Source organism: Arvicola amphibius, chromosome 3 (assembly GCF_903992535.2).
Source record: "Arvicola amphibius chromosome 3, mArvAmp1.2, whole genome shotgun sequence".
Lineage (NCBI taxonomy): Eukaryota > Metazoa > Chordata > Mammalia > Rodentia > Cricetidae > Arvicola > Arvicola amphibius.
In genome coordinates, this window is record NC_052049.1 from 91,944,489 (window position 1) to 91,965,108 (window position 20,620).

Below are 20,620 nucleotides of genomic sequence, written 5' to 3' on the forward strand. Positions count from 1 at the left end.
CCTTGATTCTAGATATTTAGCCAGCCATGTGTGGCCAGTGATTACCACCTTCCAGCCTTGCTGGCATGACTAGTGATGTTGCTGGCTTCCCTGCCAAGAAATTGGGATAAATTCGACTTCAGAGAGAGATCTGATCATAGGAGTCAGATCTGGTGTTTACAATGAGTTGAAATGTTAAAACATGTTTTCAAGGAGACATTGAAGCACCCCCCCACACACACACACACGAGATGGCCTGTGCCAATATGCACTCTTGGTGCCCTCTTGCCATTTTGCTGTGCTGATTGACTCTGTGAATCATGCACACAGAATCTGCAGGAACATACTAGAGCCAAGTGGATGAATCAGAAAAAACTAGTTCTATATACACTACAAAAAATGGATGTAATTAATGCAAAGTTGTAAAGACAATGCTTGAGGCCCAACTCCTTTGTTGTTTTATTTGTATCATAAATATAATATATATAATATGTATGTAAATGTGCATATATATGTTATATGTTTTATATGTGTGTGTGTGTGTGTGTGTGTGTGTGTGTGTGTGTGTGTGTGTATGTTAGTGTAGAAGATAATTTATTGCAGAGTAAAGAGAACACTCTCAGGGAGTGAGCATAGACAGTGTTCAAAAGGACCATCATGCTGATCCACAGTCAAAGCAGACAACTTTTGGGGGGTGTTTTTTTGTGAAGATGATTGACAGATCCATTTGAATTGAGTCTTACAGGGGAGTCTGTTCTTTAAGAAAACTTCCATCCAGATAGTATTCTTATAAGGCTTATAGAGTTATCTGTTAGTGAACTTCTGGGTCAGAGATATGACTCAGACCCTATTATTTTGAGTAGTTCTTCAAGTCCTATAGCTGCTGTCTTTGATTGTTACAAAGTATTAGCTATGAAAGGGGATGTAGCCCTAATGGCTTTAAATCTTGCTAAATCAAACTGGGTATCTAAGCAATCCCATTAAGAACTGAAACTCAGAATCATTTGGGAGTCAGAAGTCCATTTCATCCGAACTGCTTCTAGTTCACATGGGCATGGAAGGGTTTAGGGTCATTAGCAGGCCATGGGGGATGATCAAAGAGACACAAATCCATGGAATCAGACTGCAGAAGGTTCATCTGAAGTTGAGCAGACTGTACTTGACAGCAGATAATAAGACAGAAATTAGGCACACAAGGTCTGAGGCTCCAACAACCACTACTGAGATTGTGACAGGTGTAACCCCTTCACCATGACACCTGGAATCTCCAATCTAGAGCTGCTGCTTGTTAGAAAGGATGGTGGTGTCGACATGGCTTGAATTTTACTTCATAGCCAGGCCTTAAGAAAATACCCATTTAGCAACCTAAGTTAAGATGAAGAAACTAGCTTTGGCGGGATTAATATACTGCTGTAATCAATTCATAGAGACCCCTTCAAGAAGAGCGGCCCACCACAGAAATGAGAAAGTTCTGAAACAGGGGAGGAGTTCACTCACCCAAAGTTACCTTTTGTATTGTCTTTGATCCAGGCAAGGAATTTCCATTTCCATATAGTAAGTCAGAGACCAGTAAACACACAAATGTCCCTGGACAAAAGCTAGACTAACAAGGCACGGTGTTTAGCAGAAGATGAGCAATAGCAAAACTCTTATTTATCTGCTCATTTGAACAGGTTTTAAGGTCACTTGGGTATTGAGCTTCCCAAGGGTCTATGGGAGACAGGAAGGTTTTTGTAGTGAGGGGCTGCGGGTGGTTTCCCGCCGCCCTGCTCCCTCATGCTTAACTTTACACGCAAAATAACAACACACAAGTTGTATTCTTTTAAACACTGCCTGGCCCATTAATTCCAGCCTCTTTCTCACATTTTGACTAACCCATATCTAATAATCTTTGTAACACTACGAATGGTGTCTTACCAGGAAAGATTCACCACATGTGACCTGGTGGCTGGCTTCATCGCATCTCTCCCTGAGGAGAGGCACGGCAGTCTGGCTAACTTAGGAGAGGCATGGCATCTGTCTGAGCCATCTACCTCACTTCCTTCTTCCTGTTCTGTCTACTCCACCTATCTAAATTTTGCCCTATCAAAAAGCCAAGGCAGTTTGTTTATTAGACAATGAGAATCCTCCATCATTTCCCCTTTTTCTGTTTAAACAAAAAAGAAAGGCTTTAACTTTAACATAGTAAAATTACATATAACAAAACAGTTATCAAGCAAGAATTACAGTTACAATATTTATATCTACTTTATCTTTTATCATAACTAAGGAAAACTATACCTATCTATCTATTCTTCAACTCCATCAAAGACTCCAGAAGGATATAATATTACCTAAATAAACAAGAAATAAGCAACTTACAAAACTCTAGAAATCACAGAGACATCTCGCTGCCTGGACAGTCACCCAAAGTTCTTTTGTACCATTGGGGCATCCATCTTCGGCCTACAGGCCCATAAGTATCCAGCAGACATTTCCATGAAGCAGGAAATTTCAAAGGCAATTCAGTCAGTATCTGTTGTGTCCTGTAGAATGTCTTGCAGACTCTTTCATGAGTCAGGAACCCCAAAGAATCATCTCACATTTAGGCAAGTTCAATAGTCCTCTCTCTGTGGGTTCTTTGTGTCCAGTTTATGCCAACAGTCCAGGCAAGAGCAGTTTCTTGCCCAAATTGCTATCAAACTCCATAAGGATCCTCTTCGATGCCCATCATCTTCTTGAAGTAGATTGGTGCTGCCAGGAGCAGATGTGTCTCATTGTCATAAAAAGCCCTAAGTTATTAAAACATTTAAGTGGAATATTCTGTAGTCTTTGAAAGATATTAGGAATGTCTATCTAACTGAAATATATATCTATATATCTAGAAAATCTAACATGACTACAAGCTTTACTATTATCGATGATTATCCATTAACAACCTATATTTCCTAATTACGTATTGCATTTTTAAAATGAACTACACAATCACAGTACCTTAATCAGTATCAGAAATACATATACATATAACAAAATTGACCTTAAATTTAAATCACTAAAGCAAAATCCATATCAATGCAATTATTCATATCTATATCACATCCCCCTTTAAATGTAAAAGAAGATTTATAAACAATATTTGGGAATATGGACGTAGTTATTTCTCTTCAAACTGCTTCCTGCTGAATGGGGGCACTGTTAATCACATCTTTCATGGTGTAACCTGTGTGCCAGGTTCATCTCAGTCATCAGTTGGGTGAAGTAATTTTCTGAAGGTGTTCACAGCAACCTTTCAGGAGGGCGTGGTCTATCATACCATATTGGGATAGAATCAATCCAATGGGTCTCATTTTCTGTAAAAATAAAAGAAGAATCTCTTTTCCAAAGCATCATATCCTTAGATCCAAATTTTAAAGTCAAGGTATTTTCAAAATATCTATTCTGGATTAGTTCAGCAGCATTTATAAACAAATATCTTTCAGCAGCTGTTGCTCCTTCCTCAGCATTCAAACAATTCAAAGAGAGCATAATAGTATACAGCATCAAGATTCTTTGTGTATTTTCCATCTTTGTACAGCTTTATTTTTAACCTCTATTTCATTTATTTTTACTTTTAGTTTTTTATTTTTTGACAACTTCTCTGTATATCTTTGACCTGGAATAACTCTGCAGACCAGGCTGTCCTTGAACTCTCAGAGATCCACTTGCCTTTGCTTCCCAAGTGCTGGGATTAAAGGTGTATGCTACCACACCTAGAACTCACAGAGATCTGTCTGTCTCTGCCTCCCAGGCATTGGGATTAAAGGTGTGTGCTGCCACACCTTGAAGTCACAGAGGTCAATCTACCTCTGCCTCCCAAGTGTTGGGATTAAAGGTGTGTACCACCACAACAAACTACTTCCTTTTTTTTTTCTTTTTCTGTTTTTTACTTTTAAGAACTTTAACCTTTAGCCTGCATATATTTTTAACACAGTGTAAACCACTTAGACATTTTCTTCGACTTTGAATTTTTCTTTTACTGTATATCTCTCTTTCTGACTACATGAGTCTTTACTTTACCAAACAATATCAGTAGGACCAAAGCCGTGACTTTGGCGGCTAGATCCAGCCCATTCCCTAGCTTTCCAGCCTCATGGCAGAGGTACCACAACTCTTTGGCGGTTCAAGGTCCCTGCCAGCAAGCAAGCTGAAACAGTGTTAAATAACACTCAAAAGCTCCATAGTCAGGACCGCCTGCTGGAAAAAGTCAGAGTTTGCCCTGGCAGAACAGCCCAGAAAGCTGGCATTTTAAAACGACACAACTTTTTTCCTGCTACGGCTGAAAACCGAAAAGCATGCAGTTAATTTTCATCAACAGCATTTAAGTGTTTCGTAGCCGAACCTCTTAAAAGAGCTGCAATGTTTTGCAGCTGAAGCTGAGTCAGGAAGCCTCTCTTAGATGAGAGTGCTTGCTTGCCAGACCCGAAAAATAGAGCTTTACTCTATTCTTTCCCAAGCTTTCTCAAGCTTTCTGCGGATTCGGTTATCCACGTGGGCGCCATTCTGTAGTGTGGAGCTGCGGGCCGGCTTTTCGTCCTGCCTGGATCCCACATGGTTAGCTTATGCCCCGAAATAACAACACACAAGTTGTATTCTTTTAAACACTGCCTGGCCCATTAATTCCAGCCTCTTTCTCACATTTTGACTAACCCATATCTAATAATCTTTGTAACACTACGAATGGTGTCTTACCAGGAAAGATTCACCACATGTGACCTGGTGGCTGGCTTCATCGCATCTCTCCCTGAGGAGAGGCACGGCAGTCTGGCTAACTTAGGAGAGGCATGGCATCTGTCTGAGCCATCTACCTCACTTCCTTCTTCCTGTTCTGTCTACTCCACCTATCTAAATTTTGCCCTATCAAAAAGCCAAGGCAGTTTGTTTATTAGACAATGAGAATCCTCCATCAGGTTTTAGTCAGGACTGATGAATGCAGCTGGCAGTTTCTGGAACTTTGATGATTGCATCTTCAAGATTAACTCAAGGCTCCATCCCATTGATGATTGTGTTCGAGCTGGAAGCCAGCTGGCACTGGGGGCTTCCTCATCCTAGGAACAGCATCTGGGATTCTGGCCTGGAGTGCTTTTAATCTCAGAGCAGTGACCCTCCAAGACCCTATCTTGTCAGACCAAGGGCAAGGGGCCTCATGAGGATGCCTGGTCTTTGGATGGTTCCTCCTCTACTGGCTGGGATGTTGACAGACCCAACGTTTATTTTTAGTCTATAGAAGCCAGAGCAGGAGAGCTTAAATCTCCCTTTAAGAGTTTAGAAGTACTACACATATTTGTTTTCTCTTTTTCTAGAAACTTTGGCATCCATCTTTCCCCCCTCTCTGTCCTCTACATCCCTGTTGTTGTTAAGTCCCTTACAGAGAAAACCTGAAGAATGGTCAGGTAGTTCAACTGTCAGAGCCTTTCTGGCAAAGCTCAGTGTAGGCAGTCAGTCTCCATGCTGGCACAATGGCAGCCAAGTCTCTTGGCAAACTCTTCATTTATTAGAAAACAATCATGACAAGGGAATGTTGTAAAAGCAGAACTATAAAATCCATAAATCACAGCAACACTAAAATTTATTAAAGTCTTGCTAGTTAAGACATAACATGTATATGTATATGTATATATATATACATATAATATTGATGTATATCAATTAAAGAAATGATAGTAACCACGCAGAAATGCCTATCAGTTCTGTGCCATGTGTCATAAACTACATTTTCCTTGTACTGAATTATTGTATGTTAAACATGAATGGAACAATTGAGCAACAGTCATTCTCCCTCTGAAGATGATTTAAAGTACATTTCAATATGCTTTTAGTTTTCTGGTCATAAATTCCTTTGTAACCAGCATAGGTATGTATAATTATTTGGTTATCTGTTCCATCTGTCTGGATGTCAAGTTCATAGTATCAGGAGAGTTGCTGAGGAAGATACAAAGTGAATCTAATCAAAGTCTATCAGCAGTTCCAATATAGACTAGAAATATTTTGGTGAAATTATTTTAAAAACTAAGACCAATAAATAGGGTATTCAACTTCTCTGATTGCTTACCTTATTCTCTAACCTTATCCTCTAGTTCCTAAATTGTGATTTAAATGCAAATGCATGCTTCTTTTGATTTTTTTAGTCATAAGATGCATTAATTGTAAAGAGTTAAAAAAATAATGAGAGCTATAATTTCTCCATCCCAAGAGGACCATTATGAACTCTTAGGCATATCTGTTTTAATTTATTTTGTTTCTGTGATTATACCGAATCAAATCTTATACTGCTTGCCCCCTGTTAATCTACCCTGAATATTTTCCATAATTTTAATACTCCCAAAACATCAGTGTAATGACTGTAGAGCATTTCATTGGACTGCCACCAGAGTTTGATTAAATGGGTCCCTGTTGTGGACAGTGTAGATTATTGCCTCTTTTCTCGGAGTCCATTGTTCTGAAAATCCTTGTATCTGAAGTCTCTGTTCACATGGATCACTATTACTCTTTTAGGTGTACAATTTCCCTGCTGAAAAATACCAATCTTTATTTGAACCATGCCATTTCCACATAACTCCATCATTTACCAGGTCTGTGAGATGTTATTCTACCTGGTCCCTGCCAGTGAAGTGTGCGTACAGGAGAAAGACCTGAATCAGGAATGACAATAGAGGTAGAACCGCCAGCAAGGCTGGTTGTAAAGTCGGAGTGTGAAGTTGATAACTGTAGCGTTTTCTGGAATGAACACTGAAACATGAAAGGAAATGAGGTCCTTGAGGATGCATAGGCAACATGGGGTGGCTCCTCTAAGAACGAGATTAATCTGGCTTTTCTTTGGAAATTTAGATGCACCATCCAGCACAAAGACATGTGCACTCAGTACCCGGATACATTTTCTGGAATATGATTCCACAGGATTGCTGTAGTGAAGCTGGGTTAAAGTATGAAGAAATGCAGCTTTGATCCCTCCAGAAAGGAGAGAGATTCATTTCTCAGTTGTGGCCTTTGTGTCTAACGCAACAGTCATCAGTGATATGCAAAAGGCTCTTCTTGTTTCTGCCCTGTGTCTCATTTGCCTGTTAGTCGCATTTCTCAAGACTGCCTGTTTGACTGTTGGACTACCCAGGTGTCCTGCACTACTATAGATTTTTAAAATATAGTTTCTGCTCTTTCATTCCTAATCGTAACCAGATAGCATACCAAGTAGTACCCAGTTTTAAGTGACCTTTGTCTACAGCCCATAGATTACATGCTCTATACCACGAGAAACATCTGTGGGTTGACACTGGATGGTCATGGTCCAAACACTTTTCCGGTTCATATGTATCATTAAAATCTTGATTATTTTTATTCATTCAGCCTTGAAATTGGCTCAACAAGAAATGAACTTGCTGAACAAAGACCTGAAATAATTAAGAGTCGCTTAATTTTATTAATCTTGGAGTTCTCTTGCATAAAAGTCAACTCACAATTGTTGAGTCATTCATTTGCCTATAGAGGCGAGGATTTTAGCATGATATAACAAGGAGAGCGTGCTTAACGTCAGGAAGCAGACTTTGATTTGTTCTTTCACTGCTTATGAGTATGAATTTGAGCACATCTGTTTACTGGAGTAAAACAAACCTTCACTTAGAACACTGGAGCTTTACTCAGCGGGCCTTGTTTATTATTCTATGACAGACAATCTGCCAAAGCATTTTGTAATCTGTTATACTCTCTCATGATGCAAATTCATTATTATGTCTGTCTAGTTGAGATGTTTAAGAACTTGTTTGCCTTTAAACACATTTCAGCTTAATTGATATCTTGGTCATTCATTTTCACATTTCAACTTCAATCCTCTTCCTTGCTCGACCTAACTAAGCATCAGAAATGCTTGCTTTCTTGGGGATGTGTTATCTTGCCTCATGCAGATGAGACTGGGATGCAAGACCTTGCAAGAGGGAATGCTAATTGCATACCCCAAAGCCATGGGTTTTCATGCTTCTATCAAATTGCTCAGTGTTCTTGGCTTTGTTACAGTAGAACAGACCATTCTTGCGTTACTACAGTCACAAATGGCAGCATGTTGATGATGTCTGCTCCACTAGCTGCCCTGTCTCTAGGGTAGCCTTTAGGTTCAGTGGCTGTTTACAACCATAGTAATAAAGTCGAATCAGATATTCAGTTGCTCAGTGGCTCCAGCCATATGCCGAGTCCTCAGTCACCAAATACAGGCAGTGGCTACTTCTTTGAACATTAGGAATATTAGAACATTGTTGACAAGGCAACAAGTTCTTCCGGATAGTCCTCTCAAATAAATGAGTGTTCAGAGGTGTTAAGTACCAAAATGTTCGTCACCATGATTCACAGCGTTCAGAGATGTTAAGTACTAAGAGTGCCTACAGAATTTTTATGCTAATTTTTACATATCCACCCAACCTGTTTTTACAGCTATTAATTCAAGTGTTTGATAATTTGACAAATTAAAGTGATATTTTCTCTCTCTTGTGACCCATAGGTCCTGTGTGACAGACATGTGTGAATGTCCAGTTCATAAAAACTGCTATTGTGAGTCGTTTCTGGCGTACACCCGTGCCTGCCAGAGAGAGGGCATCAAAGTCCACTGGGAGCCTCAGCAGAGCTGTGCAGGTAAGAAAGCCCTGGAAGGTCCATCTGACAGGAGGTCACTGCCGTGGCCAGGATAACAATGGAAAGGGGCAAGTAGAGGCTGGTGTGAACAAGCCACCTTCCTCCTTGACCCTAAGGAAAGCCTGTTGGTGATCCAACTGGCTTGCAACTTGATAAAACACAGGAGCTTCCCATGGGGCAGAGGAGATAGCATTTAAGACAAATGCTTCGTGACATGCACATTTTACCAATTTAAGGATTTCCACTGTTGCAAAATCTTCCCGACTTCAAGTGAACAGCTGGATGTGCTTAGGACATGGACAGTCACAATTAGCTTAGATCATGTGTGGAATGAAGGAGCTTCAGGACCGTCACAGTCATCTAAGGTCTTCGGGAGAAATATGACCAGTTATTAGAGATTTTTGAATAAACCCTGGGAGAGTGATTCATTCCCTTGGAGAAGACGGATTCCTACAGCAGTGCTTATTAGCTCCCTGTCCTCATTGATTAGCTCGTTTGATATATGTAAATAAATGTCTCTCTCCATCCAAAAATGCTGCAAAGTGGTTAACACTGAGCATCGTGCTTGATGCTGTGGGCACTTCGATGGGTATGAGTGATGAGTTCCTTGTCACTGAAGTGCAGCTCTCTTGTGCAAGAAGAAGACAAAAGCAATAACTTACAATAAACACTTACAAATGATAGTTAAGTGTGGAGAGAGAGACAGACAGTACAGAGCTGAGGAGAGCAAATGGAAAAAGGGCGGGTAACTACTTGGCCAGTGTAAACAGGAAAGCATTCTCAATAAGGATGGTGCTTTAGCGTAACACTGAAGGACTGAGGGAGTCCAGACAAAGTCCGTGCAGAGAGCCAGGATGAACAGCCACAAAGCAGCAAAAGCAGACAAAACAACCAACCAACCTAGGATTTCTCACACTGGGAAGGAGTCGGTTCTGAACTTATCTGATGTTCAATGAGAGGGGAGCACAGATGAGAATGGGTGGGGAGGAGACTGGAATGTACAAGTTTTCTAGATCCTTAGAACAGAACTGAGTTTTTATTTTACGGAAAGTGGAAGTGAGTGGGGGGTGTCTAAGAAAGTTTGTTTTACAAAGTTTATTGCATAGAACTAATGTGGAGGGAGCCCATATTGAACACAGGTGGCTGAGGAAGGGCTATCAAATGAGTTGTGGTATAAAACAGATGTTGTCTTGGATTAAGATAATGGAGAGAAGGGGATATTATGGTATTTCACCTTAACAAGGTGTGACTATTAGTGATAAGTGTGTGGAGTATCCTGAAGAGTGCCCAGTTCACATATGTAGAGTCAGTGACAGTCAGTGGCAATTTAGAGTTGAAGGTGACAAGACTGAATATGTGCCATCTCAGCTCAATTGCTGGGGAACTTTTCAGTGCAAAGGGCCAGATTTGCCAAGAATTAAAAAGCCTGGAATTTTTGTAATGGCAAGTAGTCCTAACAACCTTAGCTCTAAGCTTCAGTAAGAAGGCACTTTATGCCATTGCTAGCTTCAGAATGTCTTCATTAGTGGAACATAGGAGAGGCCGTCTGGTTCAAAGAGCGGTCAAGATTTGCCTTGAGTGTGTGTTTGTAGTGCACAGGCCCCAGGCTAACTTAAAACAGTAAATCTCACACTAGCTAGAATTAGAATCACTGAGAGATTAAAAGCCACACGAGGAGCCCCCCCACACAGAGAGCCTCCTTCAGTTGGCCTGCATACCTCTAAGAACTTTCCCAGGCAGGTGACTTTTACCTGCAGCACTAGTTGAAGCCATTGAGTTAATTGAATGCTTTGTTAGGCGGTCTTGTTGCAATAGGGTGACGGATATGCTAGTGATTCAACTCCAGGGTGATATTGATTCAGAAAGGTCTCGTGTCTTTTCTCTACCTCTGATATACTTTCAGTTTTGCTCTCAACTTTGAAAATCCAAGTGTAACTTTTACATCAGAGTTTCATGTCCACTCTCGGTGCTTCTTTTCTTAGGGATGTATTGGCCCGCTAAGAGTAGCTCACTTTATAGTACAGCTGAGGCAAATGAGAAGCGATACAAGTGGCTGACCTCTAACCTAAGGCTCCTATACTAGGTCAAATATGAGAATGATACTTGTTTAGGTTTGGGCACTTTTAGCCATCTAGGCATCATTAGTAATCTTGGCTCCATTCCTTTGACTTTTCCTTCCCTTAAATCTTCCAGGAAAATGAATAAAAGAGATGGAGGCAGGCACCTATCCATCCTGGTGTAACAGACGGCTCAGCAGGGTTCTAGCCATTGTATTAGCTGGTGTGGTGCTTTGGTTTGGATCTTATTATATACAGGGGATATGAACCCTCTCCTCCTGGCCCAGGGCTGTCCTTAGCATCATTTCAGTGCACACGTTGCTTCTGAGGACTACACTTTTCATGTCAACACTGTTAGTTTAGGGACCGAATCTCTGAAGATAAAATCACTTCAGTGATAGAAAAGGGATATGGTATTGTTATTAATTCCACAGATTTGAGGAGAAAGATGTAGCTTAAGGCCAAATTAAGTAAAACAAACACTAAATCAAAGCAAGATTTTTTTCCCTTAATTTGTGTTCATGATTATCTTTACCTAAAGGTAGGGTTCCAGAGATCAGCATTAGATACAGAGGAGATGAGGGATTTTATAGTTCAGAAGTAGGGGGTGTCCAAAAGGGAATTTGGTGGGCAAATAGGTGGGGTTACAGTAGCAGAACATAAACATAACAAAATTTAGAAGTAACCTTCTAAAACAAAGACATGGCTGTAGGTAGTCATAACAAGTTGGTCATAACAACAGATAATATAGTAACCTTTGAGACAAAAGGTTACCATTTCCTGGAACAGGTAGTATAGAACCATTTGAAGTTACGGTTACAGGTGGGGCATATCCCAGTCCTTGGGAAACAACTTGAATCCTAAACAGGAATGAATCTAGTTTGTGTTTACCGTAAGGAGGCTTTCAAGCCTAAGATAGAGGCAGGCTTGCTTGTCACCTGGAAGGTTCCATTTACCTTTCAAAGTTAGCAGAGTCATCTGTGTGAAGTGTAACTTCATCAGACAATGCTGCGCATGCGCACGCACGCACAGAGGTATGCATGCACGCATACCACAGACTTCCACAGACTGTCAGTAGGCGCATTGAAAAATAGATTTACAGGGCTTGATGCATCTCTCATAGAGATTTATTTAAATCTCTCTAGAACATTGAAGACTGTGAAAATCCAGTTTCCTTGTTTTCAGCTTCCAGGTTCCCTGGCTCATGATAGCACTTAAGGCTACGAAGGCAGAAAAGTGTTTTCTAGTGTGAAACCTTGAGAGTTGAAGGGATAAAAAACAAATGAGGCAAGAAACAGAGTGAACAAGTGACATTGTAAAAGTCCACCTGGATTTTAGCACCGCCCCTACTGCTGGCTTGCCACTACCTATGCCAAGTCAGCCTGGGAAGTGCTAGGAACTAGAGTGAATACTTACGTGTTTAGTAACACTATATTTAGATTCTGTTATTTTCTAAGCACCTTCCCTGTGCTGAGGAGTGTGCTCAAATTTTAGGTTGTATTTTATCTTACCTCATGCCCATGAAAAGGACATGGTAACACTATGAACTCTACCATGTTTTATTGATAAAAATATTGAAACTTAGAATAATTAAAAATTTTATAGAAATTGAAGTAGAAAATGGGAAAGCTGGGTTTCAAAGTTAAGTGACACCATTGTAAGAACACAGAGGACCAAGAGAATTAAAGCATGAGGGTGAATAGAGCTGGCTCTGATTTTACACACACACACACACACACACACACACACACACACACACACACACACACATTGGTTCTTTGTGGGGTTTCACATCGTGCATTCCAATCCCACTTATCCTCCTGTCTTCTCCACATCCACCCTGTGACCTTGCAACAAACAAATTTGCCCACCAAACAAAACAAAACCAAATTTAAAAGAAAAACCAAAAACCAAACAAAACAAAGAAACAAAGCAAAACCAAAGATGAAAGAAGAATCTTGTCGTGGAAGCTGTAGTGTGGCCGTTGAGGCACAGTTTACCCTTTAGTGCATTCGTCTTTCCTTGCACGTGTTCACTGCCTGGAGTCAGTCATTGGTCTGGCTGGAGAGCTCTGGTTTCTTCTACTCCACCCATAATGGGCTCTCACTGGGACTGCTCTTGGATATCCTGTGGTTTCCTGTGTCGTGGAGATCCTGCTGTTTTGGATCTGTAGGTTCATCCCCTTCACATGCTCCAACAGTTCATAGATTTGGTGGATGTTGGGGTGGGCCACCTCATAGCCCTGGTTCTGGGCCTGGGTGGTAGACAGGGTGGTCCACTCGCTTGCTTTCCCTCATCATCACTATCTGGAGATCTCCAGCATGGCACCATCTAACTCACCCAATGCAGCCTACAGCAAGGATCAGGGCCAGTTCTTCTGCTCTCAGCCCTCAGATCCAGGTCACCCACACTCACATTACCAGGGCCTATTCTACTGTTTTGCCCAGTCAAGGTGCAGGGTCCTCTCTCCAGATTGCTGTAGGGAACATACTCTGTGTGTGTGTGTGTGTGTGTGTGTGTGTGTGTGCGTGCGTGCGTGCGTGCGTGCGTGCGTGCGCACGCGCATGCTCTCATGCTCTTAGGGCTGGCTCACCTGCAGGCCTAACGACAGGATCAACTCTAGTGTGCTGCCCAGGCAGGGTGCCAGCAGGGACTTTATTAGCGTTAGTCACTTGATTCCTACTAGCTATTTCTTAGGACCCTCTGAGTTCATAAATGTGTTAGGGTATTGTCTCTTCGATCTTACATTGCCATCCTTAGCAGACTATCTGCCACCTACCTTATGTCCAACAATGGTTGCCACTGTACATGCGCCAGCAGGTTTGCCAGTTGGGAGAGGTGCTGGGAAGGGCAGCTTTACATTCCTTACCACTGTTCGAGCGGTTTCTTTTCTTCCTTGTTTGACTCCACAACTCACAGCTCTCTCTGGTTCCTCCCTACATCCACTCTGCTCTGATGCTAGATCTGGAACTTTTCTGTGGCTGACTGGATGTCTCCTGTGAATTCAAGAGGTGTAGTTGGGCATTGTGACCTTTGCCATCCAGGGGAGAGTGGAGCCAAGAAGCAGCCTAGTTCCAGACATCACAGGGAGTGGCTTATTGAACAGATCGGTAAACTTGCACATAACACCTTTGTGTCCTGTGGTTGATGGATGTCCCTGGGGGAAACAGGAGTACTAAGCCTTGATACGTTGGCAGTTTCCTAATTTGAGAAAAAGAAAAAAAGAAAAGACTTAACCAAATGGAATCTTGCAAAGGCATTTGTACAAGCCAAATCATATGTGTACCTTAAAATTGCCTTTTGTCTTTTATGAGCTTGAAAAACAAATGGATTCACAAAGTGTAAACAAGGGCTCCAGTCGGTACCTGCTTTCTAGGATCCTCTGGCCACAGTGCTGAAATGAAGACAAACCTGAGAGTGTCGTTCTGCAGGCTATAAGCCCTCAAAGCTTTCTCTTTGCAGGGCGTTGTGTCTTCTCTGGCCTCGGGCTGGTTCTCTTCCTCTCCCTATCACCATTCTCCCTCCTCAGCCTACTCCCCTCCCAAGTCAAGGATCATCCCCTCCCCCCATGCACACCGATTCAGCCACTGACCCCGTGCTGCCTGATCTTGTCCATGCTAATGTCTGATTCTCGTATCTCTCTGCACGGGAAGCTCTTTCTAATGCTGTGGTCTCACAAGTCCCTACTGATTGTTGTTTTGCACTGCTGGTCTTCAAACCAAGGGCCTTGCTTGTGCTAAGTACATACTGAACCATGTCACCAGCCCTCTGCTGACTTTCTATTATCTCAGTGGCCTTATTTTGTCTAGTGTCCCTCAATCCCCACTTGACTCTCAGTGTTGGGTCAGTATTTTCCTCCTTCCACTGTTTTTGGTGTCACTATCCAGGACTGTGCATCTTACATTATATGATGAATCTGCTTGTGTCCGTGTCCCCTGTCTCTGTGACTTGATGTCAGAAGTGAAATCCGGATCACGTCTGCTCTCCAAGCTTAAAAGAATACATGTAGTGGATACTCGATAGATGTTTGTTGATTTATTTGAATTGAAATTAAGATGATATTTTATAATACATCTTGTTTGGTCCTTTTACTTTGTTCTCTGCGGTCTGCTTTCTACTCTAAGACTGCAAAAGACTTCTGTGCTTGATATGGGAAAGATAAGGGACATTGATGGTAGGAAGTGGTGGAGCTAGAAAAAAGAACTGGGAATACAGACCAGAAGACATGGAGTAGGTCCTAGCTGTAAGGAAGGGAGGCCATGGGAAGAGGAAATTCTTCTGAGAAAGGTCCCTCTAAGAGAACTCCAGCCAGAGCTGAAGGGGACGAGGCATTGAGTGGATGAGGTCTAAAAGGTAGCAAGGAAGCGGGAGTGTGGAAATGCACTGGACACTGGCCAAAGGGAGCCCATGCTGGAATGGAGTTAACAGTTAGATACCATTAGAATGAAACCATCAAAGGAGGGAAGAGACAAACAAGCAATGTAGTAGGTCCTTACTGAAGTGTTTGCGTGTACTCGGTCCTGTGTCAGAACTCCGGGTTACAGTGGGTGAGGGCTCTGCCCTCAGGAGCCCAGACCTCAGCAGTTCATTCCTTCCAGCTGTGTGTCACAGTGGCTCCTAGAATGGTTGACTGTGTACCTGTGCAGGTTTCGCTGCACACTCACACAAATCATGAGACGTGACTAGTAGCTGATATGTTTCCAAAGAGCTACATGGGAATCCTACAAGCTTCTCTAAGAATCACATCTGCAGAGCTGGGAATGCAGTGCAGCTCGCGTTTAAACAAAACACACACACACACATACACTCACACAACACGTACTCATATACACATGCACACACACAATCCTCACACACTCACCCACATTCACATAGTTCCATACTCAAACACACCAACATACACAAACACACTTTCACACACACACACACACGTGCCTATGCACATGCACACACACACACACACACACACACACACACACACACACACCAGAACTGCACTGTTGCTGGACAGTCCAAACAAATGAGCAATTGCGGGGCTGTGAGATGCAGTGGCAAGAAGTGCATGGGGGTTTTCAGGAGCTATTTGAAGGAGGTGACATTTGAGTTAAGGTAAGAAATTAGATTGGGTGATGAGTTCGAGCCGATGACAATAGAGTCAGAACTGTATAACTGGAGAACGGGGCTAGAACTGGAGTTGGAGATGGAAAGGGGAGAGTACGAGAGAATGTCAGGGGAACGGGGTACCAGGCACTTTTAGTCTTTAGTGCTAAGAGCAAGCACAGGCATCCAAGAGATAAATGCATCTCATCTGTGGGGGGTTGGCGAGGACCAGAGGGGCACAAGGTCATAATCCTAATAGACAAAATGACCGAGTGGGCTCTTTCGGGGAACGAAAGCTGCCAGGATGTCAGCAGATATAAGGACTGCTGAAAACTCTAGAATGAGCAGCTTCAATAGAGTGGAGGGTGAGGGAGATCGGTCTGTAATGTTAATGAATTACAGAGCCAGGAAAAATGACTATAATTTTTTTCCATAAACTTTGCCATTTAAAAGGAAGAGAAAAGTAAGTCTGCTAGTACGGGGATGGCTCTGTCAAACAGAGAGGGAGAAGATGAATGTGCAGGCAGACAGATGGCAGAGGGAACTACGGGAAGGGATAGGCGAGAAACCTACAGTCGACAGGGCTGGGTGCAATGAGAGGCCAGAAGTAGGTGTGTGAAGGAGCTAAGAAGGCTCATGACCCTTGTAAGCCAGACACCAACAGTGGTTCATGCTGTGGACCAGGACGTGTTCCAGTGGAGTGTGAGGAAGACAATGACAGGAAAACTCCCTTTTGCCCCTACTTTGGTAGCAGTGGCTGTCCATCTCTTCGGTGATGGAAGCTGAGTGTAAAAGCCGTTTACAGGCAAATCTCCATCCTGATGGCATTGTTAAAATCACCGGTCTGCCTGTGTGGGCAGGGGGAGTGTTTATTTTAAATAATTGACATCCTGGCCCCACCTCATCACTTTAGAGGTTCTAATTGAGTTGATCATCAGTGGGGGAAACTGCAATCGTTGTCATTTCCAGTTATGACCACCATTGTTTCAGAGAAATGTAACTACACTGATGCAGACCACCTGTGCGCTGATCTTCGGCTAGGGTGTTCCCGCATTATTAAGCATGTGCAATGGATGCAGTATTCTGATCATCAGTGGGGAAAGAACTTTGAAAAGTTCAGTGGAAAAGTTATCACCGATGCCCAAATCAGTAGTGTTACAGGCAGAGAGTGCTGGTCTCCTTACTCCCCAGTTCATCTATTACCTAACACCAGAACGAAGAAAGAGTGTTTTCCTTTAACAGTCTGGAGGGGGGGTGAAGTTGAGAGAAGGAAGAGAGAGCAGAGGCAGAAAAAAGAAGTGAGGGGAGAGAGAAGGAGAGAGGAGAGGGCTGAGAGAAGGGGGAAAGATAGGGCAAAGGAAGAAGTGTGTGGGGGGGGAGAAATGGGGGAACTTGGGATTTGTACTCTTTGGATGGTGGTGGGGTCAGTGTGTTGATGATTGTCCTGCTTGATAAGAACATTAGATCATGGTGGACGACTCTAAGTGTTCTCTGACAGCCCAAGAAGCAGAAGTAAATTGTGAAAAGTTTAGCCAATGGGATGTTAAGTTACATCATGGACAGAGGTCATGTCAGGGAGTATAACACTAAGGGATAGAATAGCGACTTTCTTAATCTCTGTATGATTTTGCATCTAGGCACACTCAAATCGACGGGACTGTGCTTAAGAGACAAAGTATTTTAGAGGTCATGGATATGCTATAAAGAAATAGAGAAGCATAGTACACCGCTCTAATAACAGACAAGCTCTTACCTCCTCTGGCCCAATCAGGCCAGCGAGGAATTAGCTCTTGAAACCCAGGGACAGAGAGAGCCCTGTAATGAAGACTTTCTGAAAGGAGAGATGATCTATGGTGAGCAATTGCAGGTCAATGCGAAGGGCTGAAGCACCTCCCCCATTCTCGATTCCCTTCACTCTCACGGTGGTGGTAACCATGCACAGAAAGCACCTGTGGCCTCCCCTAGGGGACAGAGCACAGCACGGGGAAAATGAGGAATGGTAGAGAGGATTCATGGGGACAAACATAAATGGCCACTTGCCAGCCTCCCTCATTTGTTGAGCAAGTATTTATTGATGGCCTTTATAGCTGACATGCTCTGTATCCCCTGAAATGAGCTAGTTTCTCAAGCTATAGTGATAGGCCAGGCAGAAAGCTCTGTTCTCAGTAAACTTACATTACACTAGATCATTCAGGTCAAAGTAGGTGTGAGGAAGAAGGGAAGAGAAGACTGTGTAAAAGTGTAGAGAATACGCTCAGGAAGTCACAGTTGAGGAGACACCTCAAAAAGCTAAGAGGCTGAGCCAGGCATGGGAGTCAGCAAAGCTTCAGAGCAGTGTAATGACTGGTAACAGCCACTAGTAACTCATCCTCTGACCTGATTCATACGGATGACAAGTGCTGGATAATTGTTCATATTTAACAATTTTTAGTTTGGTCATATGGACCCATAAGAGACTAGATAGTAAGTAAACATGCCATGGTTTAATAGGGACCCATGAAAAAACAAATTTGAAGTCAAATGTTAGTGTGTGACACTAGATGTTCATGTGTGTGGTTGCACATGTGTGTGTGTGTGTGAAGGACGGAGGTCAATGCTGTGTCTTTCTATGTGGCTGGCTGTATCAGCTACACTGGCTGGTGAGAAAGCTCCAAAGATCTGCCTGTCTTCTCCCCTAGTGCTATGGTTACTTACATGAGCTCCTACAGCCAGCTTTGGGGTACTGGGAACCTGCACTAAAGCCCTCGTGTCTGTAGAGCAATCCCTCGACCCGTGGGAACCAGCTCACCTGCCCCAGAGTAAAATATTCTGTAGTTGGTAACATTCAAATGATTCTTAAACCTGTTTCAAACAGCTCATACAGAAGCACGTGTGGGAAACAATTGATAACTCTTGACCGGCCATGTCTTTGCTTGCTTGGTTTTAACTAGGGCTGTGGGCATTCTGCGGGCCATCACAGAACTTGTTACTTATAGTTCACTATTAGTTAAATATGGACAAATGCCAATGCTTATGGTAATTTTAAATATATCATTCAAAAGACTCAAGGTAAGGTCTGTAGAAAACCAACGGTTCTGAAGTCTACGGTCATAGGAAGGCTACCTGTTCCCTATTCCCTCACTGAAATGTAAATCTGCACTTTGACTGTGGCAGAGTCTATACGTTGCCTAGAGCCCCCAAGACTTTGTCTCAAGAAGGGTGAGCTAGCATGACCTTTTATTCACCGCAACCCTGTTCCCTCTTTTTTAGCTACTCAGTGCAAACACGGTGCTGTGTATGATACCTGTGGCCCGGGCTGTGTGAAGACCTGTGAAAACTGGAATGAGATTGGCCCATGCAATAAGCCGTGCATCGCCGGTTGCCATTGCCCAGCCAACTTGGTCCTTCATAAGGGAAGATGCATCAAGCCAGTCCTCTGTCCCCAGCGATGACCTTTGTTCCAGCCCATAAGACTTTGAAATCGAGTGTCTTTGACACTGACGTGGAAGAGCCAATGAAGGACTGTCGTGTTTGTGTGCCTGATTCCACAAATACACAGAGTATATATGTGTGTAAATATATATAGATATATAGATATATTCAAAACATTTCATCATTTATATAAACTATAGGTGGATTATTATATGTATATTTTTTGCTATAAGACATGTCTTATTTCTAGAATCCTAATATCTAAGCCATTGGATGCATCATATAAATATACAGGTGCTTTTAATTTAATAAGGTGGCATGCAGACCGATCAGGTGTCTTTAACATTGCTTTCCTGTCATTCTGAGGATGTTTCCTGAGAGCCCTCATGCCTGCCTGCATTAATTTAAGAACTGAGTCAGGATCTTTGAGTGGGATGTTTTTTGAAGAAGGATACATAGTCTAGGGGCATTTCGTGTTTCCAAAGACGGGAATGTATATCAGAGAAAAGCGATTGGGGACAGGCCCCGATGAGTGCAAACCCAGGGGGAGGCTCTCAGACCTCATTGGGTCATAGCTGGACATTCTTTCCAAAACTGGACAGTTGCCAAGAAATACGTATTTTTTTCACTAGGGTATTGCCAAATATCCAATTTATTTCTCTTCATTTTTGCATATCCCATGAGTCTCCTCATTATTTCTGCGTGTGTGATGGATGTGGCCATTGGTATGTCATGCACTGAAGTCCAAGGGTGTCTGGATGACATTTTATTGAGCATGAGGAGATAGCTGGAGAAATCGTTGCGCAATGCATAAGGAAACAGTCGTTTCTCTGAAACCCAGAGCCATTTAGGACGGTGAATGCATTCAGTAGCCAGAGGCTATCTACATTTTGTCACCGTCGCACGTACAGAGTGAGAGCCTTGGATGGTCTGCATCACGGCTGTCCACGGTCGCTTGTGGATAGTCATGGATTGCAGGTCTGGGGCAAGAAAGAGGGATTGTTCTGGCTGCTTGTTGAAGTATCATTCCAAAAGGGAATTGTTTCTATATTGGCTCTAATTTACTGATGTTACTAATAGTTCTTGGTTCTTGTTTTCTGCTGAATGTATAAAAATGTCAAAACCAAAAACCAAGACTCACCAAACCCACCGATGTCAAAAAGTAAAATGTTCTGCATTGTAGTAAATAAAGGGCTTCAGATTTAAGCAAATGACTTTCCCGGCCTGATGTCCTGCTTTGTGTTTTGTAAATTAGCTAAATTAACTCTGGTTGTTTCATTTAAATATTTTTATTTAGATATCACTTATATGGCCTACATTAGCTTTCTTTTAAAACAAACCACATTTTGAATAGATAATAGAAATTTTTTTAAATAGATAATAGATAATACTGAAATTTTTTTAAAGCACTCTCCTTGCATATCTTACATACATTGCTGCCACTT

General features: G+C 42.4%; 1 protein-coding gene across 1 annotated transcript in view; it reads left to right on the forward strand.

Annotated features, from left to right (window-relative positions):
* Nucleotides 1–20,389, forward strand: part of Bmper (BMP binding endothelial regulator) — a 252,979-nt gene extending 232,590 nt beyond the window's left edge. Inside the window, exons 14-15 of the mRNA XM_038322939.1 lie at nucleotides 8,477–8,607; nucleotides 19,014–20,389. Of these exons, the coding sequence (XP_038178867.1) occupies nucleotides 8,477–8,607; nucleotides 19,014–19,195 (313 nt within the window). The 3' untranslated portion in view covers nucleotides 19,196–20,389. The remainder of the gene's footprint in view (nucleotides 1–8,476; nucleotides 8,608–19,013) is intronic.
* The last annotated feature ends 231 nt before the right edge of the window (nucleotides 20,390–20,620 follow it).